The following is a 19,438-nucleotide window of genomic DNA, read 5'->3' as shown; positions in this document are numbered from 1 at the left end:
CTAGCTGTTTTTTTTTTTTGCAATTTTCACTGCATGTCTACAGTCACTTGAAATTTATTTTGTTGATTTTTAAGATTTCTTGTTTGGAGGCCTTCAGCTGTGAAAGACTTGGATTTTGAAACTCATATTTGTAAAGTTTCGGCTATGTGCCGTTTTGGTTTGAGGATTTTCATTTAAGTATCATTTGGAGCATATCCAGCAAGTTCTTTTGATGTTACAGCGAGCTGGTCTAACTGTTAACCTAGTACAAATTATATATAAAAACAAAGATGAGGTGACTTACCGAACAAAAGCGCTGGCAGGTCGATAGACACACAAACAAACACAAACATACACACAAAATTCAAGCTTTCGCAACAAACTGTTGCCTCATCAGGAAAGAGGGAAGGAGAGGGGAAGACAAAAGGAAGTGGGTTTTAAGGGAGAGGGTAAGGAGTCATTCCAATCCCGGGAGCGGAAAGACTTACCTTAGGGGGAAAAAAGGACAGGTATACACTCGCACACACGCACATATCCATCCACACATACAGACACAAGCAGACATATTTAAATATGTCTGCTTGTGTCTGTATGTGTGGATGGATATGTGCGTGTGTGCGAGTGTATACCTGTCCTTTTTTCCCCCTAAGGTAAGTCTTTCCGCTCCCGGGATTGGAATGACTCCTTACCCTCTCCCTTAAAACCCACTTCCTTTCGTCTTCCCCTCTCCTTCCCTCTTTCCTGATGAGGCAACAGTTTGTTGCGAAAGCTTGAATTTTGTGTGTATGTTTGTGTTTGTTTGTGTGTCTATCAACCTGCCAGCGCTTTTGTTCGGTAAGTCACCTCATCTTTGTTTTTAAATATAATTTTTCCCACGTGGAATGTTTCCTTCCATTATATTGTTAACCTAGTAAAATTACACTAGCTATGCAGGAGGTATCTTCCTTAGGCCATATAGTCTCGGGTCACAGTATTCACATTGACCAAGAGTGGACAAAAGCCCTGCAGGCATTGCCTCCCCCTGTTGATAAGCAGGGCAGGGAATCACTAGATTTATAGGCATTGCAAATTATTTTAGGCATTTTGTGCCTAATTTTGCTCAGTTGGTGGCACCCTTAAATCAGTTACGCCATAAAGGTGTGGGTTTTGAATGGGGACCTGTCCAGGAGACTGCCTTTGAGCATATTAAGACAGCAACAGCCAACCCCTCCCCCTTGGGGTACCCAATTTCAGCAAAATCTTCGTGCAGACTGATGCTTGTAATGCTGGTATTTCAGCTGTTCTCCTCCAGGAATTTGAGGGGCAGAGGCAACCATTAGCTTATATGTCTCGGCAGTTAACAGATGCTGAGCTTAAGTACTCTGTCTATGAGTGCGAGGCCTTGGCCATTTTGTTTGCATTAGAGAAGTATCAGTTCCACCTTGAGCATCAAGTTTTCAATTGGAAACCAACAATCAAGCATTGAACTGGGTACTGATGAGGCTGCATAAGACTGGTTGTATTGCCAGGTGGGCAATACATATTTTGGCATTTCAGTTTGAAGTTAAACATATTAAATGTTCTGAAAATGTCTTGGCAGATGTTCTCAGCCAGATGTTTACCGAAGACATGTCTGGTCAGGGAAGGGAGCAGTTAGACGGTGACAATCTTAATTGTATGATGTTAGGTGAAATTCCCCTTTTGTTTGAAGACATTGTGCACCATCAGGATCACGACCCTGTGTGGGCTGGTATTAAGCAATGTGTATTGGCAGGAGAGCTCTCAGAAGAATATGAGATTAAGAGGGGTATTCTTTGCAGGAAGGTGGCCGATGCTAAGCAGTATAAGATCTGTTTGCCTGCTACCTTTGTGCATCTGGTCTTCTGTAATTTTCATGATTCATGGTGGGTGGCCATTTAGGGACTTATAAGATGCTCCAAAAGATCAAGGAGTATTTAACTTGGCCCTCTATGGACCAGGCTGTTAGACAAATGATAGCTCAATGCCGCTTGTGTAACGTAGCCAAACCCAGCAATGCCCTTCAACAAGGTTGGTTGAGTTCTGAATGAGAGTCCTCTCCCATGCACAAGCCCTGTATTGATTATTTGGGGCCTTTAGCTCGGACTAAAAGAGGTAATCGATATGTACTCGTTATGATTGATGCATTTTCTAGGTTTACTTGGCTTCTTCCGAGCTGTAATGTTACCGCTATCACCACAATTAATCACTTGACTAGTGTCTTTAGTGTTTTCGAGCCACCTAAGCAGCTGGTTAGTGATAACGCTCCTGCCTTTCTTTCAGGCCTTCTGCTTTCAGAATGGTGTTAAGCATGACACCACCACCACTCCGTATTATCCCCAGGGGTCCTTTGCGGAAAGGGTTAATCAGAATCATAAGTCTGCTTGATTACTTACCATCAGAAAACACCCAGCAAATGGGACTCCAATCTTTCCTGGCTCAGTTTTGCCTTTAATACCGCCATTCATGAAGCCTCATGAGTTACATGTGCATCCTTGATCTTTTCCTACCCAGTTAATTCCCCTCTTTCCAGCTTGTGGGGAATTTCGGATCTTATTCCACCTGACGTTAAACCGTGGGTCATCAAGGAAAACTGGAACTGGGGCAGGCATAATATACTCAGACCTCATAATAACCAAGCTGAGTGTTATAATTGTAATCAGGAAACCTTTAAGGGTAGGCTGGGGGACCAAGTTTATGTCCACAATTTCCAAGGGAGGCAGGTGCACAGTGGTAACCTTAGTAAATTTACTCCTCATTTTCTGGGGCCTTGCACTGTTATGCGCATATTAGGCCCGGTAAATCTCTTGGCAAGCAATATTGTGTTCACGTTAGTCAAGTTAAGTTCAAGCAGCTCAGGGTTTGAATTAACCCCTTCCTGGGTAAAGTTTGAGGGTGGGAGGTTGAGCCATGCTCACTTGGAACTATGGGTTTTTTCTTGAACTTGGATGTCTATCTGCATTTGGTTCCTGCCATTGTTGCGGTTATGCCATGGTTCTTACTCCTTCTACATGTGGCAGCAGTGATGTGTATCGATATTTGCACTGTGTACCATCTTTGGTCCTGTGCATATAGTTTCTGGCTTGGGGGGTGTGGGCAGTCAGTTGGTTCGTGCGGACCAGGAAGGATATCTCCATGCAGCATGATCGGCTGGGTATGCTGGAGGTCCCTGCACAGTGTCGGAGCATGTGTGGAGCTGTCCGACTGCTACGAGCTTTGTGGCTCACTGACCCAAGACATCAATGTTGAGTGGTGTCTTAAGTACTCAAGCCATGTCCGTTCATGTTGTGTCGTTTCTTTTGGTGGTTCGCTGTTGGGGAGCTTTTCCTGTGAGCAACACAGAGTGTTTATAGTGGTGAAATCGAGCTGCCGTGCAGTGGAATTAACTATATTGGTTCACTACAATTCAAGTGCACCAGCGGAATTTTCTGCCTTGTGGCAATTAGTGTTCTGGTTATCTAACCTGGCCACTGACATAAATTCAGGTAGTGTTCTTTTTTGGTGGAGTTAACTATATTACCTTATTTCAAATTCAAGTTTACCAGCGGAATTTTCTGCCTTGTGGCTGTTAGTGTTCCGGTTACCTGGATTGGCCACTAACATAATTTCAGGCAGTGTCCTTTCCTCAGCTGTTGTTGCTGTCCAACACGGTGTTTAGTTTTGACAGCTTAATACTTATTTCATTGTGGATCAAAAATGTTCAAATGGCTCTGAGCACTATGGGACTCAACTGCTGTGGTCATCAGTCCCCTAGAACTTAGAACTACTTAAACCTAACTAACCTAAGGACATCACACACATCCATGCCCGAGGCAGGATTCGAACCTGCGACCGTAGCAGTCGCGTGGTTCCGGACTGGAGCGCCTAGAACCGCACGGCCACCGCGGCTGGCTTTCATTGTGGATAATCACATCTGTAATAGTTTAGTCCTCGAGTTCAAGTACCGATTAGTGGTTAGCAAGTCATTTGGTCAGTCGGTCCATAACTGTCTCTTGGTTGGTTTACTGATGGATCAATTGTAGTTGAGCCCACCACCTGACATTAATATTTCAAGGACAGCCCCCCTCCTGGAGGCATCTGAGTGCCATTGTCTTTACTGTCCATTTCATGGGTGTTTGATGGTCTGTTAGTAATCTATTATAGCCAATGCTTTAAAAGAAATTTTTTTTATTGTGTTTTATGTAAATCAAGGGCCTTCAGCCCATATAAGTAAGTTTGAATTCTGGCAAGTGGATATTTTGCTGAACGTTACTGCTGTTGTGCTATCTCTTCATTTAGTGCACTTTCAGTCACTTAAAACTTAAAGGTTTAAGGTATTTTGAATTTTTGGAAAGTAAATTGTGGGCTTTCAGCTGCTTATACCTTATTCTTAAATTTAGTTGTTGTTGTTGCTTTGCTTTTTCATTTAGTGAGCTTTTGGCCACTTAAAACTTAAAGGTTAAGGTATTTTTTTAATTTTTGGAAAATCAGCTGTGGGCCTTCAGTCACTTAAAGCCTTATTCTCAAAATTTCCCCTTAAGCAAAAACAATGCATCCTTCTACCTTAAAAAAATATGGTAATATATTTTGAAATTTTGAAATTTTATTGTGGCCTTCAGCTGTTTGTATTGCACCTTGTATATGTTTGTTCTATCCACTTTTGCCTTGATTTTTTTTAATAAATATATATATATATATATATATATATATATATATATATATATTATATATATATATATATATATATATATATATATATATATAATGGAAGGAAACATTCCACGTGGGAAAAATTATATATAAAAACAAAGATGAGGTGACTTACCGAACAAAAGCGCTGGCAGGTCGATAGACACACAAACAAACACAAACACACACACAAAATTCAAGCTTTCGCAACAAACTGTTGCCTCATCAGGAAAGAGGGAAGGAGAGGGGAAGACGAAAGGAAGTGGGTTTTAAGGGAGAGGGTAAGGAGTCATTCCAATCCCGGGAGCGGAAAGACTTACCTTAGGGGGAAAAAAGGACAGGTATACACTCGCACACACGCACATATCCATCCACACATACAGACACAAGCAGACATATTTAAATAATATGTCTGCTTGTGTCTGTATGTGTGGATGGATATGTGCGTGTGTGCGAGTGTATACCTGTCCTTTTTTCCCCCTAAGGTAAGTCTTTCCGCTCCCGGGATTGGAATGACTCCTTACCCTCTCCCTTAAAACCCACTTCCTTTCGTCTTCCCCTCTCCTTCCCTCTTTCCTGATGAGGCAACAGTTTGTTGCGAAAGCTTGAATTTTGTGTGTGTGTTTGTGTTTGTTTGTGTGTCTATCGACCTGCCAGCGCTTTTGTTCGGTAAGTCACCTCATCTTTGTTTTTATATATATAAAAAATGTCTTCAGTCACTTGAAATTTATTTTGTTGATTTTTAAGATTTCTTGTTTGGAGGCTATCAGCCACGGAAGAATTGGATTTTGAAACTCGTAGTTGTAAAGGTTCGGCTATGTGCGTTTGGTTTAAATGTGTTATTAAATTACAATTTTGAAGTGATTCTTACCGCCACCTTATTTGGCCCTTTCCACAATCCTAATCACCTGTTCTGCACACAGGTTTAGCAGGTGTTTCATGTTGGACTCAGTACAGTGAAAGTAAATTACTGAGTGAAAGTAAATTACTGAGTAGTAAATTTAGATGGTGCAAACTCCAATTCAGCTTTCCAACTAGTGTGGTAACAGTATGATAATTGACACATTGTGTCTGAATCACTGCCTCTCCTAACATCATATGTACAAGCTAGTTCTTTACAAGGCTAGTGAATAACAGCAGTTTCAATATCATATTGATACAGAGTCTTAAGAATGCCACATGCTTCATGAACATATTGTACCAACTAACTAAAACATGAGACTTCCTGGCAGATTAAAACTGTGTGCCAGACCAAGACTTGAACTCATGACCTTGCCTTTCATGGGCAAGTGTTCTACAAATTGAGCTACCCAAGCATGACTCATGACCCATCCTCACAGCATTACTTCTGGCAGTACCCCGTCTCCTCGCTTCCAAACTTCACAGAAGCTCTTCAGCAAAACTTGCGGAACTGGCACTCCTGGAAGAAAGGATATTGTGGAGACATGGCTTTGTCACAGCCTGGAGGACGTTTCCAGAATCAAATTTTCACTCTGCAGCGGCGTGTGTGCTGATGAGAAACTTCTTGGCAGAGTAAAACTGTGTGCTGGACTGAGACTCAAACTCGGGACCTTTGCCTTTTGTGGGCAAGTGCTCTATCAACTGAGCTACACAAGCTTGACTCACAACCCGTCCTCACCACTTCACTTCTGCCAGTATCTTGTCTCCTACCTTCAAAACTTCACAGAAGCTCTTCTGTGATACTTGCAGAACTAGCACTCCTGGAAGAAAGGATATTGTGGAGGCATGGCTTTGCCACAGCTGGGGGGATGTTTCCAGAATGAAATGTTCACTCTGCAGCGGGGTGTGTGCTGATATGAAACTTCCTGACAGATTAAAACTGTATGCTGAACCAAGTTCGAGTCTCCGTACAGCACACAGTTTTAATCTGCCAGGAAGTTTCATATCAGCACACACTATGTTGCAGAGTGAACATTTCATTCTGGTAACTAAAACATGTTTATACTTTTTAATTTTACAAAATTATCACTTATATAATTTTAAAATGATAAAATTAAACAAAGGGAACTCCAGGTTGATTAAAACTTCTTAGTAGCATTTATTATGGCAATATATGAGAAGGCTCATCCTATCCAGTGAAAGACTCCCATGACCTGTGGTTCTGGGTGCCTTTTACAAAATTTACACCTTTTCCTGTACCTCCCTTTTTCCTTCAACTCTCTTCCCTCCCCTTCAGTCCTTCGTGCAGATGAAGGAGACACTGGCTCTGAAAGCTTGCCTTATTATAACCTTCTTTTATGTGTGTGTTCTGACGCCACTTGGTGAGTAGATTTTTTATCTATCCAATAACATTTATTATGGCAGGGAAGTTATAGATGAAGAGAATCGGCAAGTCACCTCATGGGAAACAGGAAGGGAACTGCAATACTTTGTGTGAAGAATAGAAATGTAAATAGAACCATTACTGCACTCTGGTTGAAGAAGGAAGAACAGGATAACAAAGGGAGCTGGTTGATAGGATAAAATGAAACACCCCCAAAAAATAAATTTGAGTGTGGGAGCATAGTATCACAACCGGTGAGCATAGCATGAGAATGGGCATGAGACTAAACAACCTAGCAACAACGTTGTAAAACCCTGGTCCCCGTAAGTATACTGCAATGACCACAAGGAAATTAAAAAAGTGACTAACCTAAAGAACAAAATGATGAATGAAATCCATAATATACTTTATAGATTACAATATAGTATAAACATAACAATACAAAACAAAATTTGAAAGTCTGAATACGTACATGTCAGTTGCCACATATTGTGGTCCTTCATGTGATTTATGGTAGTATTCAATTAATGGGACATAATAGAAGTAATCTCATGATGTTACTCAGGACTGTAAAGGTTTGATTAGGGGGTTAAATATTATATAATTATTATTAATTGAAGGGTTAAGTATTATAAGTAATTCAGTCTCTGTTTGCCTTGTAATGTGTGAGGCAATTGTGTTCAACAGAGATAATTGACTAATTTGCCTTCTGCCATCTATTATGACCAGCTTTAGATGCCTCGTCTGCTAGGCACAGAACAACATGGCAATTGAGGAGGATGGAACAGTGAACAATGAGACATATTAAAAGACAAGATTGAGGTCATTGAACCAAATATGCTGCTCTACATAGTGACTCAGATGGAATAAGTCACCTGAACAGGAATGAGATTGGCTGTCTGTTACTCAGAGAAGGCACATCAGCTTGTGATGCTACTTGCTTTCCAGTCTCAATATCATATTTCAGTTACTTACATTTTATGTAGTGATGGAGTTCCAGCATCATATTTTATTTGGCTCTCTGGTTGGGGACTCCTCAGGAAGATGTTGTTATCAGTAGAAAGAAAACTGGCATTCTATGGATCAATGCATGGAATATCAGACCCCTTAATCGAGCAGGTAGATAAGAAAATTTAAAAAGGGAAATGGATAGGTTAGTAGGAATTAGTGAACTTCAGTGGCAGGAGGAACAAGACTTCTGGTCAGGAGAATACAAAACTGAATATGGGTCATGCTGGAGTAGGTTTCATAATGAATAAAAAATAAGAGCATGGATAAGCTACTACAAATGACATCATTGTTGCCAAGATAGACAAGAAACCCACACCTACCACAGTAGTACAAGTTTATATGCCTACTAGCTCCGCAGCTGATGAAGAGATTGAAGAAATGTATGATGTGATAAAAGAAATTATTCAGATAGTTAAGGGAGACAAAAATTTAATAGTCATGGGGGACTGGAATTCAATACTAGGGAAAGGAAGAGAAGGAAAAATAGTAGGTGAATATGGACTGGGTCTAAGAAATGAAAGAGGAAGCTGCTTGGCAGAATTTTGTGCAGAGCATAACTTAATTATAGCTAAAACTTGGTTTAAGAATCATGGAAGAAAATTGTATACATAGAAGAGGCCTGGAGACACTGGAAGATTTCAAATAGTTTATGTGATGGTAAGATAAAGATTTAGGAACCAGGCTTTAAATTGTAAGACATATCCAGGGGCAGATGTGGACTCTGAACACAATTTATTGGTTATGAACTGTAGATTAAAACTGAAGAAACTGCAAAAAGGTAGGAATTTAAGGAGATAGGACCCTGACAAACTGAAGGAACCAGAGGTGGTAGAGCGTTTAAGAGAGAGCATTAAGGAACAATTGACAAGAATGGGGGAAAGAAATACAGTAGGAGAAGAATGGATAGCTTTGAGAGATGAAATAGTGAAGGCAGCAGAGGATCAATTTGGTAAAAAGGTGAGGGTTAGTAGAAATACTTAAATAACAGAAGAGATATTGAATTTAATTGATGAAAGGAGAAAATATAAAAATCCAGTGAATGAAGCAAGTGAAGAGGAATACAAACATCTCAAAAATGAGATTGGCAGAAAGAGAACTACCTGTATGAGTATCAAAGGCACAGATGGAAAACCAGTCCTAAGCAAAGAAGAGAAAGCAGAAAGGTGGAAAGAGTGTATAGAGGGTCTATACAAGTGCAATGTACTTGGGGACAGTATTATGGAAATGGAGGAGGACATAGATGAAGATGAAATGGGAGATATGATACTGCATGAAGAATTCAACAGAGCACTGAAGGACCTAGGTCAAAAATAAAAAAGGCCCTGGGAGTAGACAAAATTCCATTAGAACTACTAATAGCCTTGGGAGAACCAGCCACAACAAAACTCTACCATCTGGTGAGCAAAATGTATTAGACAGGTGAAATGTCCCCAAATTTCAAGAAGAGTATAATAATTCCAATCCCAAAGAAAGGAGGTGTCGACAGGTGTTAAAATTCCCAAACTATCAGTTTAATAAGTCATGGCTGCAAAATACTAACATGAATTCTTTATAGACGATTGAAAAACTGGTAGAAGCCAACTTGGGGAATATCAGTTTGGATTCCATAGCAATATTGAAACACGCAAGGCAATGCTGACTCTATGGCTTATCTACTGACCCTACATTTCTAGCATTTGTAGACTTAGAGAAAGCTTTTGACAATGTTGAGTGGAATACTCTCTCTCAAGTGACAGTGGTAAAAGGCTATTTACAATTTGTACAGAAACCATATGGCAGTTATAAGAGTCGAGGGGCATGAGAAGGAAGCAGAGGTTGAGAAGGGAGTGAGACAGGGATGTAGCCTATCATCGATGATATTCAATCTCTGTATTGAGCAAGCAGTAAAAGAAACAAAAGAAAAATTTGAAGTAGGAATTATAATCCATGGAGAAGAAATAAAAATGTTGAGGTTTGCCAGTGACGTTGTAATTCTGTCAGAGACAGCAAAGGACTTGGAAGAGCAGTTGAATGGTATGGACAGTGTCTTGAAAGGAGGATATAAGATTAACATCAACACAAGCAAAATGAGGATAATGGAATGTAGTTGACTTAAATCAGGTGAAGCCAAGGGAATTAGATTGGGAAATGAGACACTTAAAGTAGTAAATGTGTTTTGCTATTTGAGGAGCAAAATAATTGATGATGGTCAAAGTAGGGAGGATGTAAAGTTTAGACTGGGTATGGCAAGGAAACCGTTTCTGAAGAAGTGGAATTTGTTAACATCGAGTATAGATTTAAGTGTCAGAAAGTCTTTTCTGAAGGTATTTGTGTGGAGTGTAGCCATGTATGAAAGTGAAACTTGGATGCTAAACAGTGTAGACAAGAAGAGAATAGAAGCTTTCAAAATGTGGTACTACAGAAGAATGCTGAAGATTATGTACGTAGATCACGTAACTAATGAGGAGGTACTGAGTAGAACTGGGAATAAGAGGAATTTGTGGCACAACCTGACCAAAAGAAGGGATTTGTTGGTAGGACACGCTCTGAGGCATCAAGGGATCACCAATTTAGTATTGGAGAGAAGCATGGAGGGTAAAAATCATAGAGGGAGACCAAGAGATGAATACACTAAGGAGATTCAGAAGGATGTAGGCTGCAGTAGTTACTTGGAGATGAAGAGGCTTGCACAGGATAGAGTAGCATGGAGAGTTGCATCAAACCAGTCTCTGGACTGAAGACACAACAACAACATTTTAAATGACACTGAGGCTACTTTTAAAGTTTTAGTCATAAACTTATAGGGAAAAATTTACATAGCTCGTTATGAAGGGAGTGGGAAAAAACTCTCATGCAAAGAGAGTCAAAGGCGTAAGTGGTAATATTGTATTATGCAGCTGGTCTGTTTATCTCATCTAGTTGATGAAACTGAGCAAGCAATTTTCACTCATCCCAGTTTCTTCTATTTCTCTTCTTGTCATCTCTCAGCATCTTCATACATATTTTGTTATACCTCATATTCTTTTTGATTCTGTACCTTAATTCAGACAGTCTGGTATTCATTATATTATTTTCTGACACACTGCGACACTCTGGCTGTGGCTCTTTCCTGTTTTTAGTCTCTAGTTTTTATTTTGAATTTGTGTTGAGAAATTACTCTATTGGTATAAAAGCATGAATAGGAAAATAACATGTGATAATTTGTTTTATGGTATATGTGTAATATTATTTTGTGTTTACTTTAGCCTGGTGCATATGTGGCTGCAATATTTCATTATGATCCATCACTTGCTGTTAAGGCCAACATAAACTTTGGATTTTACATAAATACTATTCGAGGCATGGGTACTGCAAGACACTATGACTTTATTGAAGAAGTTGAACAAGGGAAGGTATGTGTTGTTTATGTAAGATAGTAAGTACTGTGTGATGCAGATAATATATGTCTGTTTGTCTGTGGGAAGTTTTATATAATAATATATTGAACACGCTAAATTATAGGGAAGAGTATACAAGCATAAATAAATAGTGGGTCTGTTTTTATACTATATCATTGTTATATTTCACTCTCATCACACACACACACACACACACACACACACACAAACAAACAAACACACACTGCTTCTCTCACTTCATTTCTTTAATGTCATTTGCAGGCTTTATTTCTGTTGACTGATGTGTAGTTGAAATTTTACATCCTCAAACTGTAATGGTCCTTTTTGTTAATGTTCTCATTAGGTATGTTTTTCTCTTGAGCTGTGTTTGCAGAACATTTTGTAATTTACATCTAGTCTTGACGGTGGATAAAGCTCAGACTTCGTCTTCTAGTTATACAGTAAATATGGCCCTCCTCAGATTTAAGTATTAAAGAGAACGAATATGTGTTTCAAAACTATCTATTGTTTTGTTTGATTTTACTGCTTTTCCCTGTCATCATCTGTGGTTATTCCTCCAGAGCCAATGTGCTTGTCTGACATAGGGTGATAATCCACAGAATATGCATAAACGCCTCTGCACTTACTGCCACTTGTATAGTGAAAGCAATTGTCATCCCACCTTGAAGACACATGTCTTTCCTACACATTACTTACCACTTGCAAATATATACCAAAAAAATATACCATAGTTGACCTCTTGTAAATATTAAAATATTATGCCTTTTTATAGTTGCGAGCATCATTCATTGAAAAGGTAGATGTAGGGTTACACATCACTTTTCCAGAATGGTGTGTAATGTCACATAGTCCCCCACTTAGACAAGTGATCTTGTGACAGGTTCATTAATCAAACTTTCTATGCATATTTTAGTTCTGCACACAATTAATTATCTTCACAATTATAGTTCGTACCTTATTTTAAATCTCCAACAGAATAACATTTTCCTTTACAGAATATATAATTCTGATTCTTCCTTTGTTTTATTTGTTGTCCTAAGACATTTCTTTTTTATTCAATATACACCAGTCATCCTTTGTTGTACATTATACATGTACCCATTTTCCTAGGATAAATTACATCCAGACTTAAGGCTTACTAGTTCTTTTATTTAATATGTATTTTGTATTTTGAATAATTTTATTATGTTTTCCTCTACAAACAATAACAGTGTGGTTTGTGACACTTATTTTCAAATCCTATGTATAAGATATTCTTCTCAAAACAAGTAGTTTTATGATAACATGATTAGTTGTGGCTGCTCCATAACATAAAGGTGGAGTTACATTTTGAGTACTTAATAATCTTTTCTTGCTGTTTGTATACTATTATTCTTTTGCTGCATAAACCTTTCATATTTGAACCATACAAACTCAGACACTCTCTCTCATTTTCAAAAAATCTTTATTTAATTATATTCAGCTATGTAATAAAATTCATGTAAGTTTCCCCCTTTACAGCACTGAAGTTTCCACCTTTGTAGAAACTATCAGTAACACCTCTTTCCTCAAAAAAACATTTCACACATAATTCCACATCCCTCACAGAGATAGTACCGCTGTATCTTACTTGCTTTCCTCCACACATATGTAGGTCCTCCTTCATTTCTTTTCATACGACATGTATTATGGTACAGAGCCCTTTTCAAACCTTTACAACCTGCTCGCTTCTTTATATTTATTGTTGTGAGATAATCGTACTTCCACATGAACATAAACATATACTGGTTGCATGATTTTACATAATATCTACCATCCAAGTACTTATGTACACCACATTACCCAGTAACCGTAACTGACTTACAAGTATTTTATATTAATTAGTGTTTAGTACTAGAAAATTATGAATTTCAAAACTTGAATCAATATATTAAAGAAGAGGTTTAAATATGAATGATGTAGGAAAAGATAGATAAAGATAAACACTAAGTTGCAAATAGGCACAATTAAAAGACACTTATACAGAAGCTTGGTGTGTAATGTGTGCTTGCTTGTGTGAATGAATGATGTGTATTTCTCTTTTTCTGATGAAGGCTGAGGCCAATAGCTTCTGTGTAAAGTCTTTCATTGCGCCTGTCTGTGACTTACAAGGGAAACTCTCCACTGCACCCTCTTCAGATTTGGTGGTAAAATGGCCCAGTGGATGGCCCATAAAAACTGAACACAGTTCAAGCACGAAAACAGAAGAAGGTGTACTGAATTGTTGAAAAAAGAAGCAAAACAGAAACATTGAATGGGAAGCTCAAGATGTGCAACATTGAGTGAATGGCAAGAACCAGTGCATCTTGGTTCTGTGTTTACAGTGTTGGATTGCTAAGTGGCAAATCCATGTTCAATGGAAAGTGTCATACTATACATTGGTTGTAGAACAACAGTCATGTGGTAAACATTTGGTGCCTGTGTATAACAGTAGAGCATGAACAAGATTTGATCATGCTTCTTCCCCTTCACAATCCAACACCATGACCATGTAACAATGGCTCTGTGGCTATTCAGATTTGCTCAGTTTTGCATATCTGTAGCTTAGATCTTTCACTGTTTATTTTGCTTCCTTTCTCACAGTTCAGTAAACCTTCTTCCTATTCTTATGCTCAATCTGTTTTCAGTTTTTCATAGGCTATCACTGGGCCATCTTACCAGTATATCTGAAGGAGGGGAGTGTTAGTAAACTTGGTAGCACAACCATTTAAAACTGTTGTAATGCCAAGAATAGCAATTAAATAAAAAAATTTAGAAACATATAATAGTAAAATACGAGGGCCAGTCACAGATGGTGCTCCAGGGATCAACCTCTGAGTAGGTCCGGCAAAAACAAACTTTTGCGAGCAATGAGATAGGCAGCCAAGAGAAACATACAAACATACCATTGTTTGACCATCACACAGACTCTGTTTTGGTGGACATTGTAATAGGCAACCCTGGCATAGAGAAACAACTGAAAGAGTTGAAAAAAACTAAATCATCAGGTGTATTGGGGATCTGTCACACAGTGCAAAGTCCCAACAGACTAGAAAAAAAGCATGGGTGACTGCTATATACAAAATGAGTAGAAGGACTGACCCACAAAATTACAGGATGGTAACTCAGACTAGTGGCAGTCTAATGAATGACTAATGATAATCTTGCTGAAGATACTTGATGTCTAATAACCAAATGCAAGAATGGAACAAATCTGGAACCGGCGTACTGCACTACGCACCCAGAATACTGTGCTTAGAGCACCTGGAACAAGAATGGAATCACTACCACCAGAGTAGAAGAATCACAAACAGTCTACAATCAAGAAAGCTGTCAAAAACTACACACCTTACTGGACAGCAGCGGCAAGACGAGGAAACGTACACTGCCGTAACATACACTAGCCCCCAGGGCAGGTAACAGGGGTGTTAGCAGAGACCAGTCATGCAAAATACCGCTGGTTGAAACTGTAACAAGCTGAATGAAGTAAATAGTAATAAGCAGTTGAGGAAAGCTAGTCAGATCCGCTTTCCCCAAGCAATCCACTCACTGCTCTTCACCTCAGCATCAGTAATAAGCAGTTGAGGAAAGCTAGTCAGATCCGCTTTCCCCAAGCAATCCACTCACTGCTCTTCACCTCAGCATCACTGTGAGCAGCAACACTGACCCAAGTCATTGGAGAATCACGAGATGTCACAATGATGGAGGTTTCTCTGCTTGAATTGAAATGCATTCATCTTAAAGCCTGCAGGATCCAGTTTATGACATGGTCATCCACCCTCATGACCACAGTCCTTCCATCCAGCAGTCCATGCACGTCGCCAGTGGTCCCACCGTGTTCTCGCACTGCACGGACCTGGCTCCTCCCGAGTCCCCAACTGAACTGGCACCCTTGCACAACCCGGAAAAACAACAACATTGCTCCAAAGATAGGGTAATAGTACTACATATCGATAACTGCTGCTGCTGCCACTAGTAGGCAGGCAATGCTTGCGAAACTGAGTGGCACCAGTCAACACAAGAAGAAGACAACCAACTGCAACCATGCCAACTAAACGATACCATCTGGCCTGTAACAGAGGGTGAAAGCTACAAACAGCACCAACATGAGCCACAGCTCGGCTCATAAACTTCACCATTTTCAATAATGTTTATAATCAATTCCCAGACTTTCTCCACAGAAAGATATTTCTTACCAATATTTGTAACTCCAACAGCACTAATATAAAAAAATAATATCAAATGCATAGGCCTTTTATTCTTCTTCTTGCTGCTGATCCTGAAATTAAGTTAAAAAAAAAAAAAAAAAAAAAAAAAAAACACCACATTACTACCATAGCCATGCAGAAACAGCTGATTCACATTTTAGGTTGTGATTCCTATTTTGCTGCATTGGGGACCATTTTATGCTATACTCACTTGATAAATAATACAAATATGAAATGAATGACATTGCTGAAAATTTCATTATTCATATTTAAGTGTTTGCACAAAAACGAAACCACATAAAATGTTCACAAAGAAAATCTAAAATGTGCCTATTATAGCAATTACATCAAGTGGTAATGGCTTCCCAGGGAGATACAAAACACAGAGTGTAATTCGCTAAGTAGTTCACATACTGCTTACAAGAGTCCAGCAGCTGCTTGAACATACCTAAAACAAATGTACACAAATGTGCATGCTGGGTTTTGATGCACATGACATTTCTTGTACGAGAATTATTAGTGAACATACTTTATTATTACGTAATTGTGACCACAAGGTCTGAAAGGTATGTCATTTTGACTCTACAGTCTAATTTGAAACTTCCTGGAAGATTAAAACTGTGTGCTGGACCGAGACTTGAACTCGGGACCTTTGCCTTTCACGGGCAAGTGCTCTACCAACAGAGTTATCCAAGCACAACTCACGACCTGTCCTTGCAATTTTACTTCTGCCAGTACCTCATCTTCTACCTTCCAAACTTCACAAGAGTTTTCCTGCAAAACTTGCAGGACTAGCAGTACTGGAAGAACGGATATTGCGGAAACATGGCTTAGCTACAGACTGGGAGATGTTCTCAGAATGAAATTTTCACTCTGCAGCAGAGTGTGCACTGATTTGAAACTTCCTGGCAGATTAAAATTGTGTGCCAGACTGAGACACAAACTTGAGCCCTTTACCTTTTGCGGGCAAGTGCTCTACCAACTGAGCTACGCCAGCATGACTCATGACCCATCCTCTCAATTTTACTTGGAAGGTAGGAGATGAGCTACTGGTGGAAGTAAAATTGTGAGGACAGGTCTTGAGTCATGCTTGGGTAGCTCAGTTAGTAGAGCACTTGCTGGCGAAAGGCAAAGGTCCCAAATTTGAGTCTCGATCCGGCACACAGTTTTAATCTGCCAGGAAGTTTCAAATCAGTGCACACTTCGCTGCAGAGTGAAAATTTCATTCTGGAAACATCTCCCAGGCTGTGGCTAAGCCATGTCTGTGCAGTATACTTTCTTCTAGTAGTGCTAGTCCTGCAAGTTTCGCAGGAGAACATCTGTGAAGGTTGGAAGTTAGGAGACGAGGTACTGATTGAAGTAAAATTGTTAAAATTGTGAGGATGGGTGGTGAGTCATGCTTGGGTAGCTCAGTTGGTAAGCACTTGCCCATGAAAGGCAAAGGTCCCGAGTTCGAGTCTCGGCCTGGCTCACAGTTTTAATCTGCCAGGAAGTTTAGGTCTGAAAGGATTCAGTCGGCAGAAACCACTGCTGGTGGTTATTTCTGTAAAGGCTACCAACAACAAATTATGATTATCACTACTCTACACAAACTGATGATCTTGTTAAGCACATGTAGTGTGGTGACGCTGTGATTTAATTGGTGCTTGTACTTATGTGTGTAGTATGTGCAAGTGTGTACACTGTCTCATCAAGTGTTCAGAATACTCATGATTTCTATAAATAAGTTGGTCTTCCTTTGCAGAAGTGGACCAAATCCATTACTCATTTCCTGTCTGCCATGCTAATCATTTTTCTTCACCTGGTAGTTATGCATGATGTCACCAAATCAACAAATACCCAGACATCAGTTTATGTCACATATTCTTCAACATCATAAACAACATTTCACATCAACATCTTTCAGAACACCAGATTAGTATTATAATTGCATAAACAGGCAATGTTCCCTATGTAACAAATTGTTATGCAAGGTGCAAATCAACACCACTTCATATCTCCACATAGAGAAGGAGCCAGTTGTACATTGCACACAGTGCCATTCTGTGGGCCATATTCACCTCTGGTGTGGCACCAGCATTGAGTAGGTGACCCCACATTACAGCAGGTGACCAGGTTTTAGCACACATACCACTCCCCAGACATACAGCTTGCATGGGTTCCGTCTCTGCACAGAATTTCCCATGTAGTGGTCTGTCCGGTATTTTTGCCTAACTTACACATTACTAAATCTTCTGACATGTTTTGTTGACTAAGTTAAACCTTGCGTGTAACATTTTATTTCCTACGAAATAGTCTGTGACACTACCATACCTTACTATGTGTATATCTGTTAAGAAAAAACAGCTACTTTGAAAAAAATATTCAAACAAATGGAACATGATACAAGAGTTATAATATACACAAAACACAATATCACAACATAGCAGTTGAATTGGGTAAGAGCTAAGATTATGCCATGACTGTAAAATGTACAGTGTTGACCTGAAATAAACACCTCAGACAGAAAAGAATACATAACTTGTAGCTCACAACTTGGTATGGCATGTTACACACAAGTCTGATATGTGTCTGAAAAAAAGAATGAACTGTATCATATAGAAAAAAAACATTGAAATCATGGGATACTAAAAGTTCCTAAAAAAGCACAAAACAATATGAATTTTCACAGCAATTGCAAGTTTTAAAAGATACATAATATATCTGTTACATACAAGATGTGACACAATCAATGATAGGTTATGAGAAAATGATACAAACATGAAATATTAGAATTTTTAATTGAAGCTATACAGTGCCCAAGGTCTCAACAACAACAAAAAGTCTGTAATTGGGTTGTTGTTGTTGTGGTATTCAGTCAAAAGACTGGTTTGATGCAGCTCTCCATGCAAGCTTCTTCATCTGTGAGAAACTACTGCAACCTACATCCTTCTGAATCTGCTTAGCATATTCATCTCTTTGTCTCCCTCTATGATTTTTACCCTCCATGCTTCCCTTGCCATAGCCAGTCTACATTTTATATCCTCTCTAATTTGACCATCATACGTTATTTTTCTCCCCAAATCACAAAACTCATCTACTACTTTAAGTGTCTCCGGTACTAAATTGGTGATCCCTTGATGCCTCAGAATGTGTCCTATCAACCAATCCTTTCTTCTAGTCAAGTTGTACCACAAGTTCCTCTTCTCCCCAATACTGTTCAGTGCCTCCTCATTAGTTATGTGATCTACCCATCTAATCTTCAGCATTCTTCTGTAGCACCAGATTTCAAAAGCTTCTATTCTCTTCTTGTTTACACTATTTATTGTCAATGTTTCTCTTCCACACATGGCTACACTCCACACAAATACCTCTAGAAAACACTTTCTGACACTTAAATCTATACTTGATGTTAACAAATTTCTCTTCTTCAGAAACGGTTTCCTTGCCATAGCCAGTCTACATTTTATATCCTCTCTACTTCGACCATCATAAGTTATTTTGCCCCCCAAATCACAAAACTCATCCAGTACTTTTAAGTGTCTCATTTCCTAATCTAATTCCCTCATCGTCACATGGTTTAATTTGACTGCATTCCATTATCCTCAATTTACTCTTGTTGATGTTCATCTTACATCCCCCTGCTACAGGAAAATTAAGGAAGCTTTTAGAGAGAAGAGAACCACATGTATGAATATCAAGAGCTCAGATCGAAAACCAGTCCTGAAGAGGATGTAGATGAAGATGAAGTGGGGGATATGATACTGCGTGAAGAATTTGACAGAGCACTGAAAGACCTAAGTTGAAACAAGGCCCCGGGAGTATAGAACATTCCATTGGAACTCCTGATAGCCTCGGGAGAGCCAGCCCTGACAAAACTCTACCTTCTGGTGAGCAAGATCTATGAGACAGGTGAAATACCCTCAGACTTCAAGAAG

The 19,438-nt window shown here is 39.3% G+C and overlaps 1 protein-coding gene across 1 annotated transcript in view; it reads left to right on the top strand.

Moving 5' to 3' along the window:
• Window positions 1–19,438, top strand: part of LOC126481047 (peroxisomal acyl-coenzyme A oxidase 3-like) — a 250,775-nt gene that overhangs the window by 87,189 nt on the left and 144,148 nt on the right. Inside the window, exon 4 of the mRNA XM_050104529.1 lies at window positions 11,164–11,310. Coding sequence (XP_049960486.1) covers window positions 11,164–11,310 — 147 coding nt within the window. The remainder of the gene's footprint in view (window positions 1–11,163; window positions 11,311–19,438) is intronic.

This window comes from Schistocerca serialis, chromosome 5, assembly GCF_023864345.2.
Source record: "Schistocerca serialis cubense isolate TAMUIC-IGC-003099 chromosome 5, iqSchSeri2.2, whole genome shotgun sequence".
Classification (NCBI taxonomy): Eukaryota; Metazoa; Arthropoda; class Insecta; order Orthoptera; family Acrididae; genus Schistocerca; species Schistocerca serialis.
This window is presented reverse-complemented; position numbering and strand designations above follow the sequence as displayed.